The sequence below is a fragment of the Malaya genurostris genome, chromosome 1, assembly GCF_030247185.1.
Source record: "Malaya genurostris strain Urasoe2022 chromosome 1, Malgen_1.1, whole genome shotgun sequence".
Classification (NCBI taxonomy): domain Eukaryota; kingdom Metazoa; phylum Arthropoda; class Insecta; order Diptera; family Culicidae; genus Malaya; species Malaya genurostris.
Window position 1 is genome coordinate 78538332 of NC_080570.1, and position 14764 is coordinate 78553095.

Genomic DNA, 14764 nt, shown 5'->3' on the forward strand with positions numbered 1-14764 from the left:
GTTTTTGTGTCATTTCTGATAAAAAAAATCGCTGGAGTGAACTAATTGGCGACTTCAGTTGATCATGAGATTTGTACGGGCTCACTTATAGTGATATAGTCGAAAAACCGGAATAATTATTTCGATTGAATCTTATCAATTTACCTGATATATCATTAACAGAATCAATGGTAAGTATTCAGATTGTGAAGGCTAAGTAACTAAAAACAAATCAAATGTTTTTTTAGAGCGTAGTAGATGTCAATGCCATGCAAGTGGAAAAAGAAACACAAAAACATGGTTCAAACATCAATTATGGTATTGACGATACACCACCATGGTACTTATGCTTGTTCATGGCTCTGCAGGTAATATACGAATGAAATTAAACGTTATTTTGATTTTTTGTCGTTATAGACAGCTAGGCTAGCAAACAGTAAATCTACATAAACTACATGTTATTTGGAGATACCTTAATATAAACTGTTATCTGTTTGAATTGAATATTTCGTGATATTTCTATTTTTGATATCTCAGTCTGATTCGGCTTTGAATTTTTAAATTTGTTAAGTTGAATACATAATTTTGCTTTTACAACTGAACAGAGATGTCAGGTAAAATTTTGAAATATCTTCAGACTGGGTTGCAAATGTCTGTAAATCAGAAAATCTGCGGGCTATCAAGTATGAAGTAACGTATGTGGGCTATGAAGTATGAAACACGAGTCTGTAAATTTTGACGAAAGTCTGCGAAAAACTCGATTTCCAAAAGCCTGCAACAAAAAATGTCTGCAGCATGTTATCTAGATTTGCATACTCAATATAGGAAAACTTCGCATAGCCCTTTGGGAATATTTGATTATTTCTAAAAGGAATCGGATTGCGAAATTTAACCGATGTTTACAACCGTTCAGTGCTTTCTGTCATCACTTATTTAACTGCGCCAAAGCCTAAATTCTGGACCAGGATTACGAAACTGAAACTTAACTGGAATTTACGTTCTGAATTTAGATCCAGCATGCAGCAGGTCCGAACTCGAGAACGAGTTGAAGAGCTGATATTGAAATTCTAAATCAGAAGCTCCGAACAAAAATTTCAGAATTAAATACTGTTTAAAAATCTAGTAAAGAAATCAGTTTCAAAAATTTAGTTCTAGAATCCAGAATTGGGATTCTGTTCTAGACTCTCAGTTTTAAATTCTGAAACTAAATTTTAAACCTTAAGTTAAGTTCAGAATTCAGGTGGACCAGAATCCAGGTTCTGAATTCTTTGCATTTCTCCTTCTTAAAAATTTAGTTCCAGTTACCGAAACCAGGTCCACTATTCAGTAGTTTAATGCGACCTGATCGTGTGGGGTTTTATACTACACAGAATTCATCTATGTGTAGGTTTTGCATGATACGCTGATGAATTTAAAGTGTTGATGAGTTCGCGCGTTTGTTACGTTCATTACAATTGAGTACTTGGTTTCGGCACAAATGATGGTGATTATTTTTCGAAAGGTTTTTGCCTTTCTCTATAGAAAGGTATTCGAATTGCTGGAAAAACCAACTTTCGAACGGAGCCTCGGAGACCCATAGTGTTATATACCATTCGACTCAGTTCGACGAGATCGGAAAATGTATGTGTGCGTGTGTGTGTGCACTTTTCGAAGATATTTGAACGCGCTCAATTTTCTCAGAGATGGCTGAAACGCAAATAGCATTAACTTTACGTCTGCTTAGCGATTCAAGTTGAACTATTTAAGTTTGCAATAAGCAGTTCAATTTGAACTGCTCTGCACTGACGAGTCTAAGACGAAACGTAAAGAACAGTAAAAACAGTTATGTGCCCTAAGCACAAACGTAGGCTAACTCCTAAATGACCATACCTGCATCGGCCAGAATAAACCGAAAGAAACGTTTTCGTTCGGCACGTCAGGAAAGACGCGGTACTTCGGTACCAAATATATAAGTGTTTTGCAAATAGTATTAACTTTACGTCTGCTTAGCGGTTCAAGTTGAACTGTTTAAGTTTGCAATAAGCAGTTCAATTTGAACTCAAGGCCCACCCATCAGCTCCAGTGAGGGCTCGCTTGGGTAAAAATTCTACTCCTTTTGCATCAGTGCGGAGAGTGAAGCTACGTCCAAGTAGATAGTAAGAGAAGTATTCTACAGCCCAAACAGCACTGAGTGCTTCTCGTTGGTTTTGAGAATACTTCTTTTTCGTTGCTGTCAAGGATTTTGAAGCAAAGTTTATGATGCGCGTGTGTGTTTCTCATTTTCCTGAACTAGGACCGCCTAGTGCAATGGGTGCGCGTCTGTGTAAAGGATTATTTTATCTTTTTCGAAAAAGTATCCTAATGCACGCGTACTCTGAGCTATTCGTTGTTTTGTGGCTTCGAACGCCGCCACTTGGCGAGGTCCCCAGGTCCATGTTTTGGCTATGGCAACTTCCCAGAGAGCACTGGTTAACTCCGAAAAATTCATAATGTACGGGCTAATTAATGACGCTAACCCTAGAAAACTTCGCAATTCGGATGCGGTGACGGGATTACGAAAATTAAGTACGGTTTTTACTTTTGATTGGTCGATATGAAAACTTTCTTCATCCAATTCGTGTCCAAGGAATTTAATTCGTACTTTGTCAAATTCACATTTGGCAGTATTGAGGGTAAGGTTGTTTGCCCTTAGAATTTTTAGCACTGTAGCTACCGTAACGTGAAGTTCTTCCACACTTCGGCCAAAAACAAGGATGTCATCAATGTAAACAATGATGTTCTTGACATTCCCTAAAATTCGCAATATTTCCCGTTGAAATATTTCTGGGGCGCAGCTCACGCGCAACATAAGTCTAGTGAATCTGTACATTCCGTTTTCAGTAAGAAATATGGTTAGATCCCTCGATTCTTTCGACAATTCCAAATGGTAAGTGAGGTCAAGTTTAGAGAAAAATTTGGCACCATGCAGTTTAGATTTTATATCTTGGAGTAACGGTAAGCGAAAGTATTCGCGTTTGATTGCCTTGTTAGGGGATCTCATATTAACAACAAGCCTAAAATCGTCTTTTCCCTTTGGTACAGCTGACATGCCGCTGATCCAATGAGGGGCTCCAGTAACTTTCTCAATTATACCTCGGTTTTTCATTTCCAGGAGTCTAGCTTTTGCTGCTTCTCTAAATGCCGCAGGGACGTTGAAGTAAGCATTTTTCTCCGAAGGAATAGATTTATCGATACTGAACTTAATTCTTACACCTGGCATCTTTGAAAATAATCCAAGGGACTTGCTAGCCTCACAAAGGTTAGCTGAAGGCGACACATTTAATATATTCATATCGCTGGCGGTGACTCTACCGAGCAATGGACGTTGCCCACAAGGCACTACTAAGAACTTCACTATAATTCCTGGGTTTTCTCTTCTAGCTATTGTGATATTCGCAATGAAGGTGCACTCGACTTTCATGGGAATTTTTTACGCATAAGTATGTAAGTTTGGCGCTTTTGAACCATCACATTTATTGATAACGATTGTTGTATATGTATTTGTAACCTGCATGTCTGTCTTATATTAAGTTTATCCGATATAATAAATCAGTTGATACTGTGCAAGCCAACCGTCTATACACTGTATATCGATCCGTGCGAGATCACAACATGGCGCAGCCGGTAATAAAGTGATGAAAATAAAAAAACATCCATCAACTCCGACTCCGGATAAGCCGAACCTTCGGATTACACTTAAACGGAAAAAGTTACCGCAGAGGAGTTATTTGGATAAGTTTACGGCCGAACAGGTTGCACGTATAGCCACATTGCGGCCAATAGGAAGACCCCGCGGAACAGCCATTTTGCAACAATATACCGAAGAGACTTTCAGGATGGATAGCTTCAAGCGACCGGATACTTTGGAGTTAGCAGGGAATGTGGCTGAGCATTGGAAAAAATTTAAGCAACAAATGGAGTTTTTTATGATAGCCATTGGATATGATACAAAGCCCGATAAAGTTAAAGTTGCGACACTGTTGAACTTGATCGGTGATGATGCGGTTGAAGTGTTTAACACGTTTGGTTTTGATGATGAAGAAGGCAGAACGTATGCGAAGGTGGTGGAAAAGTTCGATGCCTACTGCAATCCAAGAAATAATGAAATATATTCGCGATGGAAGTTCTATTCTCGGGTTCAAGCAGAAAATGAACCGTTCGAACACTTTTTGACCGATCTCCGTACGATGGTGAAAGACTGTGGAGGAAGACAAAATGATAAGGAAGACAAAATGATAAGAGACCGCATTATTTTTGGCTGCCATAGCACCGAGCTGAGAGACAAACTTATCACCAAAGACTGCACAAAGGACGTCACGTTAAATGCTGCGATAGAGGAGGCAAGGATAGATGAAGTGAAAAGGAAACAATTGAAGCTAATCAATCGTGGATCTTCAAGTAACGTACGGGTGGATGTGGTTAGCCGAAGTGCGACGCAACCTACTGGGATACACAACCGAAATATACCGAGTGGAAACCGTGATAACAGGAGTTTCATGCAATGTGAGTACTGCTTAACATCCCATGCAAAAGGGAGATGCCCCGCATACGGACAGCAGTGCAGGAGATGCCAGAAGATGCACCACTACCAACGAGCCTGCCGAAGTCGACCAGTACAGAATCATGAAATTCGTGCAGAGATCGCCGATGGTTCAACGAGAGTGAGAGATTGGGGTGAGACTGCTGATGATTGTGATGACGTCATCGTTAGTTCAGTAGTACGAGAGTTGCCGCCACTCAATTTGGTAAATATTAGAAAGGAGAGATGGTTTGCTGATGTGAGGGTTGAAAATGCTTTGTTGAGGTTTAAGCTAGATACTGGCTCTGACGTAAATTTTATTCCGTGTGATACTTTTAACAAGATGAGTTTGAACGTTGTATCCAAGCCGTTGATAAATTTTCGTGCATATGGAGGTGTAGTTTATAAACCCAAAGCGATTGTCGAGTTGAAATTGTTTCACAATGGAAAAGAATTAATTGACGAATTTTGGATTACAGATGTAAGCACACAACCGATACTAGGGCTCACAACATGCGTGCGGCTAGGACTATTGAAGCGCTGCCCTCCCTGTGTAGATTCAGTGAACTATGGAAATTGTCAAGATCTTGTAGAGAGACATCGAGACGTTTTTGAAGGAGTAGGAAAATTTAGTAAAAAGTGTCATCTTTCGTTAAAACCGGATGCTGTTCCAGTACAACACCCTCCTCGCCGGATTGCCCTGGCGCTAAAAGAATAGCTGAAAAGAAAGCTACTGGAGATGGAGAAGTCACATATCATTAGCCGAGTCGATACACCGAATGGCTGGATTCATTACACCACTGTCGTCGAGAAACCCAATGGAGATATTAGGGTATGCTTGGACCCTTCTGAATTAAATGCAGCATTAAGAAGAGATTTTTATCAAATTCCCACCTTGGATGATTTGGCTACAGCGTTAAATGGTGCAGACTATTATACAGTGTTGGATCTTAAAGACGGCTTCTATCATATGGAGTTGGATGAAGCTTCGAGTGACATTTGCAGTTTCAGTACACCGTTCGGGATATTCAAGTTTCTGCGACTACCGTTTGGGTTGAATGTATCAGCCGAAATGTTTCAAAAGTGGAATGAGCACTATTTCGGAGATATCGAGGGCGTCATAATTTATATCGATGATATTTTGATTCATGGGCGAACTAGAGAAGAACACGACCGTCGATTAAATGCCGTTCTTCGTCGAGCTGCGGAAATCAACGCTAAATTCAATCCAAAGAAGATCCAGCTTAGAGTGCAAAAAGTTAGGTACATGGGCCACTTATTTTCAGCAAAAGGAATGGAACCGGATCCAGAGCGTACGAGAGCAATCATCGAAATGGATCTGCCAAACAACACAAAGGCATTGCAACGGTTTTTGGGAACAATAAACTACCTTCGAAGTTTTCTTCCTCGTCTAGCAGAATTAACTGCTTCACTAAGAGAGCTACTAAAAAAAGATACGGGTTTCAAATGGCTGCCAATTCATACGGACGCGGTTAACAAAAATAAAGAATCAATCACCACAGCACCAGTCCTAAGTATTTTTGACGAGAGCAAAGAAATAATAATCCAAGCGGATGCTTCAAAATGTGGACTAGGAGCATGTCTCTTGCAAGATGGAAAGCCGGTAGCGTACAGTTCAAGAAGTCTTTCAACCAGCGAACAAAATTATGCCCAAGTGGAAAAGGAGTTTTTAGCCATTCTCTTCGCGTGCAAAAAGTATCACCACTACATTTATGGAAGAGAAGTTAACGTGCAAACCGACCATAAACCTCTAGTAGCGCTGATGATGAAACCGGTGTCAAAAATTCATGCCTCAAGGTTGCAACGAATTAAGATGAAGCTTTGAAAATATGATCTAAATCTGCATTATGTTCCAGGCAAACACATGTACTTAGCTGATTTTCTTTCGAGAGCATATATTCAATCAGAAGAAAAACCATCGTCTAGTTTGGATTATGTAGTACACACAATAAATGTTTCGAGTGACAAGCTAGAGGAGTTCAAGATAGAAACGAACAAGGATCCTGTTCTTTCTAAATTGCTACAGCTTTACCGAAGGGGCTGGCCAAATGACCGTTCCAAACTTGATGAGGACTTACGATACTATTGGCAGTTTAAAGATAAGTTGTATGAAGACGGCGGGTTGTTATTCATGGAAGAAAAAATATTCGTACCTGGCACTATGAGACGACAAATGTTACAACTGCTCCACGAAACGCGAAGATACTGTCGCAACGTGCGCTGTTTGTGAGAAGTTTCACAGGTCAAATATCAAGGAGCCTTTGATATCACTCCCAATTCCAACAAGATGTTTCGAACAGTTGGGTAGTGATTTTCTCGAGTTGGGAGGAAAACCGTTCCTTTTAATAGCTGATTACTTTTCGAAGTGGATACACGTAGTAGAGACTAAAGGAAAATCGGCAAAGGATGTTTGTGAGGTATTCAGACGTACATTCTGCATCTTCGGTGTTCCTAAAACAATTGTTTGCGATAATAATCCTTTCAATTCTGCAGCAGTGAGAGACTTATGTGCCAAATGGGGTTGTCAAATCATTACGAGTAGCCCAAATTATCCACAAGCCAACGGATTCAGTGAACGGTGTGTGCAAACGGTGAAACGAATAATGCGGAAGTGTGCTGAAGATAATGTGGATTTTTACTATGCGTTATTGGAGTACAATAACACTCCCGCAGCTGGCCTTAGTGCATCACCAGCCGAGATTTTGATGGGAAGGAGCTTGAGGTCAAAGTTGCCGGTGGCAGAAAAGCGGCTCAAAGGAATGAAGGATGATGTAATTAGGGAGCAATTAGGAGAAAATCAGCGAAGATACAAGCAAGACTACGATAAGTCAGCACACCCGAGATCTGATTTTAAAGAAGGAGATTTAATACTCGCGCAAGATCAAACAAACAAAAAATGGGTGAGGGGTGAAATATTAAGAAAATTAGCTCAACCAAGATCGTATGTAGTGAGAACAAATTCAGCAGATTATAGGCGAAACTCTAGATTTATAAGAAGAAGAGACACTTGAAAAGGGGAGATGTTGTATATGTATTTGTAACCTGCATGTCTGTCTTATATTAAGTTTATCCGATATAATAAATCAGTTGATACTGTGCAAGCCAACCGTCTATACACTGTATATCGATCCGTGCGAGATCACAACAACGATCAAGCCATTTCTATTGTCCAATTGGGTTCTACGAATTTAAACAGCAATTAACCAGTACGTCCTTGAAGGAGAGCGCGTGAACACGCTAGGAGAGATTTAGGCGATAAAATGATATCCGTTACTAGTAGACTGTGAGGGTTTTTAGGGGACTAGATATGCACAAGAGAATGTATAAACAACAGTATAATTCGTGTGTATTTTTTATAACAAGCGTTAACAAATTAGTTTGAATCGTTCTTTAGTATTGAGGAGGTTATAGGTACACAAAGCGGTTTAATTTCGTTTCAATTTCACTGCAGAGTGTTTCAATTCAGTTAGTTTATTTTTTTCTTTAGTTATACTTATTGTTTCTCTCTTTCCAATTTAACCACAGGAACAAACGAGTTTCATAGAGATGGGAAAGAAAGAATAAATCATACCTTATCGCATTTATTCGTTGTTTTCTGTATGGTGTCTTCGCCGATGCGGTTGACGCGTTTCTTGCGGCAGGCTGCTGCAAAATGTCCTCGGAGGCCACCTTTTCTGCAGTTTGCTGTATCGATTACTGGACAACGTGTTCCTTAATGCTTCTCTCGGTCGCACCGGGAGCACCGCCTACGCTTTCCTAGTGGACGGTTTTCAAGATCCTGTCGTTTTCTGTTATCACTACCACTGGGATCACGAAAGTGTCGCTTATATAGTCCAAAACTTTACAACTTCGAAACTGGCTGTATATCTGCGACGGGTGCAGATGCCTTTAATTCGCTCTGAGGGCCTCACTTCTTGTGGCTGACTGCACGATTAATGATGTATCATGATCGTAAGTTCGGGCGGTTTTCGCAAGCTCTCGGTTTGACATCCCCTTTAGAAGTTGGGATCTGACGAACCTGTTTTGATCACCTTCACTATATCCGCACAGACGAACCTTCGACGAGAGGCGCGCATTGAAAGCCATCGTAAATGCGTTCAACGCCTGCTTCATGGCCCCTATGGACAGATAAAGCAATTGTGTACGTCGTGCGGGTTCGATGATATTATTGAGAGACGCTGCTATATCAAATTTCTCTATATATATTGGGAGAAAGCTTCCCACATGCCATTTGCTGCGATGTCTTTCGGGAATGACGGCATAAAATCCAAACGGATATGTGACGTGGAGGTCGATACTGTCGCAGCATTTTTGAAAGCAGTCCACGACTTTTCTACCGAATCAGTTTTTTTAGCAATTTGCTTGTCGAGCATTACCTGCGTTAAATCTACTAGCGCTTTCTCCAATATTTTCAGTCTGACAGCAGTGTTCATCGTTTCATTACCATCTTGTCCCGTCGAAGGGGCGCTGACTACGCTATCAATGGGAGTGTTATTTTGGACGTCGGTATTTTCCTTATTATTACCATCTCTGGATAACGTGGATATGTTATCTTCCTCCACTTCATGATTATTTGTCGCCTCGGTGGCATCTGATTGTTCAGTTTCTACTAACTCTGCATAACTTTCTTCTTCACCGCTGTATTCAGAATCCCGCTCGTCATCGTTATCACGATGAGGGATTTTTACGTATTTTCCGATAAGATCCATTTCAAGTTTTAACTCCTGGGATGGGGAAGATGAGAAAAAAAGTAAAACGAGTACTTTACATGAGTATGAAACTGTCCCGAAACGACGTTATCGCATACACCGAAAAAGAAATTTCTTTGAATAGTTCCGATAGCTATATTCGTGCTGGTGGGTATCACGAGCCGTTATAAGTGGGATTCTTTTTATTTTCCACATTTATGATTGGAATCGGAGATCGTTCTTCACGAAAAGCTGTGACCCACTGCGCTACGAACGGAAAGGTGCAAATTTAAGAAAAGAGCATGTAGCACGTATGCAGCGGGAGTCTCACACCACCTGAAAAAAAATCACATCAATTATTATCCGTTTCATGCGAGTGTCTCGCGCCGCTAACCATTCTTCTCAGTGAGCGTCCCACATCCCACTTCTCCTTTTCCTTGTCTTTCTTTCGGTGGGTGTCCCATACCGTAAGAAGTATATTGTTAAATTGTACATTTTAACCCACACAGCGGGAGTCTCACACCGCTCAAAATAATCGTAATTTCTTCCCTTTACGTGCGGGTGTCTCGCGCCGCGAACAATTTTCCTCTTCTTCGAATGGGTGTTCCACACCATAAGAAGTATGACTTAACTCACATAGCAGGGGTTCCACGCCGCGAGAAAGAACGATGTCTCTCAAGTATAGCCTTTCGCCCACTCAATGGCGAGCAATCCACAGTGTGAGAAGATATGTTGTTACTGTTACTCTCGGCTTCTCTTCACTCTCACTGTTGGAGTCACGCGAACTTTTTGTAACATATGTATACTAACACACGCGCAAACAAAAAATAATTTCAGGCATATCTAGTTAGCCATCTTCATTCCATTCGTTCGCGACGCGAAATAATGATTAAAAGCATCCGCTTCATTTACACGATTTGTAAATTTAACTGGAATCACAATTTTGAAAACTAGTACCCATCGTGTTGGATGCTTCTTCTTGTCTTTGCGTCAGGGTTATCCTCAGATTGTTGCTGTAAAAATATGTAAATACTGGCAGGATCGCCATTGTGAAATTTAGCTTTTCGCCCAGGGAGAGATCACCCATCACGATGCTGGTTTATTAGGTCTTACCTCTTCGGCGGTAGCTGTGTGAAATGCCGAGCGAAGGGCCTACACGTTGGTAATATTCTCTTGTGGCAGGCTTTTACTCTCATCCTCGTAGACTGCGTGTGTACATGTGTAACTCTTAATATTATCCTTGGAATCATACTATTCAATTGACGAGGGGTACTAGGAGGGTTACTCTTTGCAGAGGCATGTCCCACAGTACCTAAGTAACAATTTTTGTTACGCTAGCTTGTTTGTTTGCAACCATATATTTGAGTGATTGTTACTAACATCTAACCACTTGCATGACTCAAAAAGCGCAGTTTCTACTAGTTGTGAAGTCGTCTGAAAATAAGTTGTCGTTACGTTGTAATGTCATACTTGTAAACTTACTCCCGGTTTACTTACGAAAGAACGCTCAACTAGCCAAGCCCCGGCCTTTTTCAACCACGTCTCGACAGGACAACGGTCCATCACCAATGAACCCGCGTCTTACTCAAGAGGTAGTAGTAGTCTGCGCGATGACTTGACACACATACTACAGAACTTGGCTAGCTAGCATAGGGATGTGCAAGTTACATTAATTATTAGTCTCCTCCGGCCTTTAAGAGACTTGACATAGGCTACATTCGGCCATCCTGCTTATCTCCGTCCCGGAGATAGCATTCGCCTACACTTGACGATTCGGCACGTTCTATCGTCATTAACAGACAGTAACTCTCTATGTTCAATTACTGTGAAATAGAATCTCTCATTATCATTGTCAACAGTAACTCTCAAAGAACCGTTACTCAGTAGTAGGATTTCTCATTTTCAACGTCAACAGTAACTCTCAAAGAACCGTTACTGAGTAGTAGGATTTCTCATTTTCAACATCAACAGTAACTCTCAAAGAACCGTTACTGAGTAGTAGGATTTCTCATTTTCAACATCAACAGTAACTCTCAAAGAACCGTTACTGAGTAGTAGGATTTCTCATTTTCAACGTAAACAGTAACTCTCAAAGAACCGTTACTGAGTAGTAGGATTTCTCATTTTCAACATCAACAGTAACTCTCAAAGAACCGTTACTGAGTAGTAGGATTTCTCATTTTCAACATCAACAGTAACTCTCAAAGAACCGTTACTGAGTAGTAGGATTTCTCATTTTCAACGTCAAAAGTAACTCTCAAAGAACCGTTACTGAGTAGTAGGATTTCTCATTTTCAACGTCAAAAGTAACTCTCAAAGAACCGTTACTGAGTAGTAGGATTTCTCATTTTCAACATCAACAGTAACTCTCAAAGAGCCGTTACTGTGAGATCAACCCATACCATATCTTTCATCGAATTTCAATTCTGTATCACTTGAGCTTTGCTGATTTTTCTATTTTTCTTACTATTTATACACTCTGCATCAACAAACACAGTGACCTTGATTCATATTATTCGAATCCAGCTATTCGATGCATAACAAAACGTCAACAGAAATTTCAGTCAAGACGACAAGCCGACAGTCGACTATTAACTGTTGCAGCTGACCAGTTACCAAAACTCCCTTTTTTGTATACTAATCCTTCAGCGTGCATATAGTCTTTTTCGCCTTTAGCTGTCATCATGGCAAATACTCAAAACAAACTAAACTTGCAAGCAATATCAACAAAGTAAACAACCGAATTTATTTCGATCGGATTTAGTTTCGTTTTTCAATAATGTTATAGTTACAACAGAACGTTACGATTAATATAAAACTTCGTGATGTATTTATCACTAATTCGTACTCGAGTGTTCTTCATCGCAATCACTTTCGTCAACTTCCGGAAAGTCATCCTCTGGTGGTTGACCCCACGGTTTCATTTTTTCCGCTGCATAGACGGATTCAAATGGCCTCTGAGTAATTTGTGTAGCAGGTGTATCCTTTATAACGTAACGGTCCGCCTCAAGTACTTTATCAACCACATATGGTCCGCGGTATCGCGGCATCAATTTTCGGGAACTGCCGTCCGCCGGAGGCTCAAATCGTAGAAGAACCAAATCACCTTTACTGTATGCCCTGGGAGCTTTGTGCGAGGAATTGAATCGTAGTGCTTGCTTCGCAGAATTTCTGGTCATCTGTTGAAGAGCCCTTTGTCTGATATCAGGAAGAAGGCTTCTTTCCTCGTCGATATCCATCTCATCCCGCAGTGCATTAAGCAATTTATTGCTCAGGATATTTCTTGGACGGTATCCTAGTAAAACAACTTGTGGACTCTCTCTGGTAGTGCGATTTTTCATGGAATTCATAGCCCATTGAACAGCGGGCAGATGAAGATCCCAGTCACGCTCGTCTTTACCTGAAGTGAAACATTTTAGAGCACTAGAGGCAAACTGGAAACATCTCTCGATTTGTCCATTTCCCCTGGGCGTTTTAGCCGCTACCAGTGAATGTTTCATGTCGCTCATTTCGCAAAAGTCAGTAAAAGCTTTCGACGTGAACGCTGCTCCTCGGTCGGTTACAATTGTTTTAGGCATTCCGAAATATTGAGAGATCTCTTTCAGGACTGAAATAGCTCCTGCGGCGCTGCAACTTTTAGTCGGACGTAGAACAATGAATCGAGTGAAGGCATCGATAATAGCAAAGACTTGTGTATTCTGCCTTTTGCTTTTTGGAAACGGTCCGCAGTAATCTGCGTGTACTACCCAGAACGGAATGGGTTGCTTTGGAACGGTGTGGATTTGAATTCGAGTTTCATCGAGACCGCGCTTGTTAGATGCACATTCAATGCAACATTTTACGTACTGCCTAATAAAAGCGTTCATGTTTTCAAACCAAAAGTCTTGATTTATAAGTTCAATAGTTTTCTCTATACCAGGATGACCCATATCGTCATGCAATGATTTCACAACGTGAAAACGTACTTTTGTAGGCACGACAAACTTTAGTCCTAGTGGAGAAATACGAAATAGGCGCTCATTCACAACCTTATAGTTTTTGAGTATATCCTTTTCCGCTTTTAATGACCCTTCTAGCATTTTCCTAATTTTACAAATTTTGCCATCTTGTAGTTGGAGTGCTGCAACCCAATCGAAACAGTCAACACTTATAGATAAAACACTGTTTGATTCAACGTTCTGTACGTTCCTGCTCAAGCTGTCGACGTGATTCATTTGTCGTCCTGATCTAAACTTCAGGTCGAACGAATATTCTTGAATTGTCAGCCACCAACGAGCTATTCGCGGATTTAGTTCCTTTTTAGCTCGAGTCAATGCTAACGATTGGCAATCGGTGTACACAGTGAAGTGTTTGTTCAGTAAGTAGTATCGAAATTTCTTCAAACTTTCAACCACTGCCAAAGCTTCTAGTTCATAGCTGTGGTATCGAGATTCTGTATCGGATGTTGCTCTACTAAAATACATTACGGGGTGCGACTCATGTTTGTCATTAATTTGAACGAGAATCCCTGCTAATCCAAAACTACTAGCATCGCAATGAACCTCATGTTCGAAAGTAGGGTTATATAGTGCTAATACGGGTCGACGAGTTAGAGCGTATTTGAGACTTTCAAATGCTCTCTGCTCTATTTCACCCCAAACGAAATTTACCTTTCCTGTGAGTCGTGTGAGCGGAGCTGCGATATGCCCGTAGTTTTGTACAAACCTCCGGAAATAACCAGTTAGACCAAGAAACTGACGTACGGTTCGTGCATCTGTGGGCACTGGGAAATTTTCAACGGCTTCAGTTTTGGATTCTCCAGGTTTTACGCATCCTTCGGCAATATCATGTCCTAAATATACGATAGATGTTTTGAAAAACTCGCACTTGCTCACCTTAAGGGTCATTCCTGATTTCGACACCTCGATTAAAAAACGTTCTAGCAATTCTAAGTTTTCCTCTTCGGTCGCGGTGGCAATCAATACATCGTCCATGTAGAAGGAGATGCCTTGATCTCTCAATGGCTGAATAATTTTGCTCATTACTCGACCGAAAACGCTAACGGAGTTAGATAGCCCAAAAGGTACACGCTTGTACTGGAACTGTCCGTCAGGCGTAACAAAGGAAGTGTATTTTCGCGAATCTTTATCCACACCGATTTGTAGGTATCCATTCATCATGTCGAGCAATGTGAATACTCGTTTTCCACTTAGCTTTTGAATTTCTTCCTCAACATGGTTTGTTGGAAAGTATTCTTTTTGAACTATAGCATTCATCATGCGATAGTCCACGCACATTCGATAGTCTCCAGTGCGTTTTGGAACAATTACCACAGGGCTCGCAAACTCAGACGACGATTCCTCAATGATATCGTTTTCCAAGAGACTATTTATTTCATCTTGCAGAAACTTCCGCTGACCGTGAGCTACACGATAAGGTACATGTCTCACAACTTTATTTTCCTTCAACGTGATCTTCATAGTTTCTATATCAGTGTAGCCAATTTCATTGCGGTCTACCGCGAAGCAATGCCGATAACGATTAATCAGGTTGATCAGCT

The 14764-nt window shown here is 40.8% G+C and overlaps 1 protein-coding gene across 1 annotated transcript in view; it reads left to right on the plus strand.

Annotated features, from left to right (window-relative positions):
- LOC131440551 (solute carrier family 23 member 2-like) overlaps nucleotides 1–14764 on the plus strand; it is a 20303-nt gene continuing 5539 nt past the window's right edge. The window contains exons 1-2 of the mRNA XM_058611923.1: nucleotides 1–170; nucleotides 228–347. Of these exons, the coding sequence (XP_058467906.1) occupies nucleotides 168–170; nucleotides 228–347 (123 nt within the window). The 5' untranslated portion in view covers nucleotides 1–167. The remainder of the gene's footprint in view (nucleotides 171–227; nucleotides 348–14764) is intronic.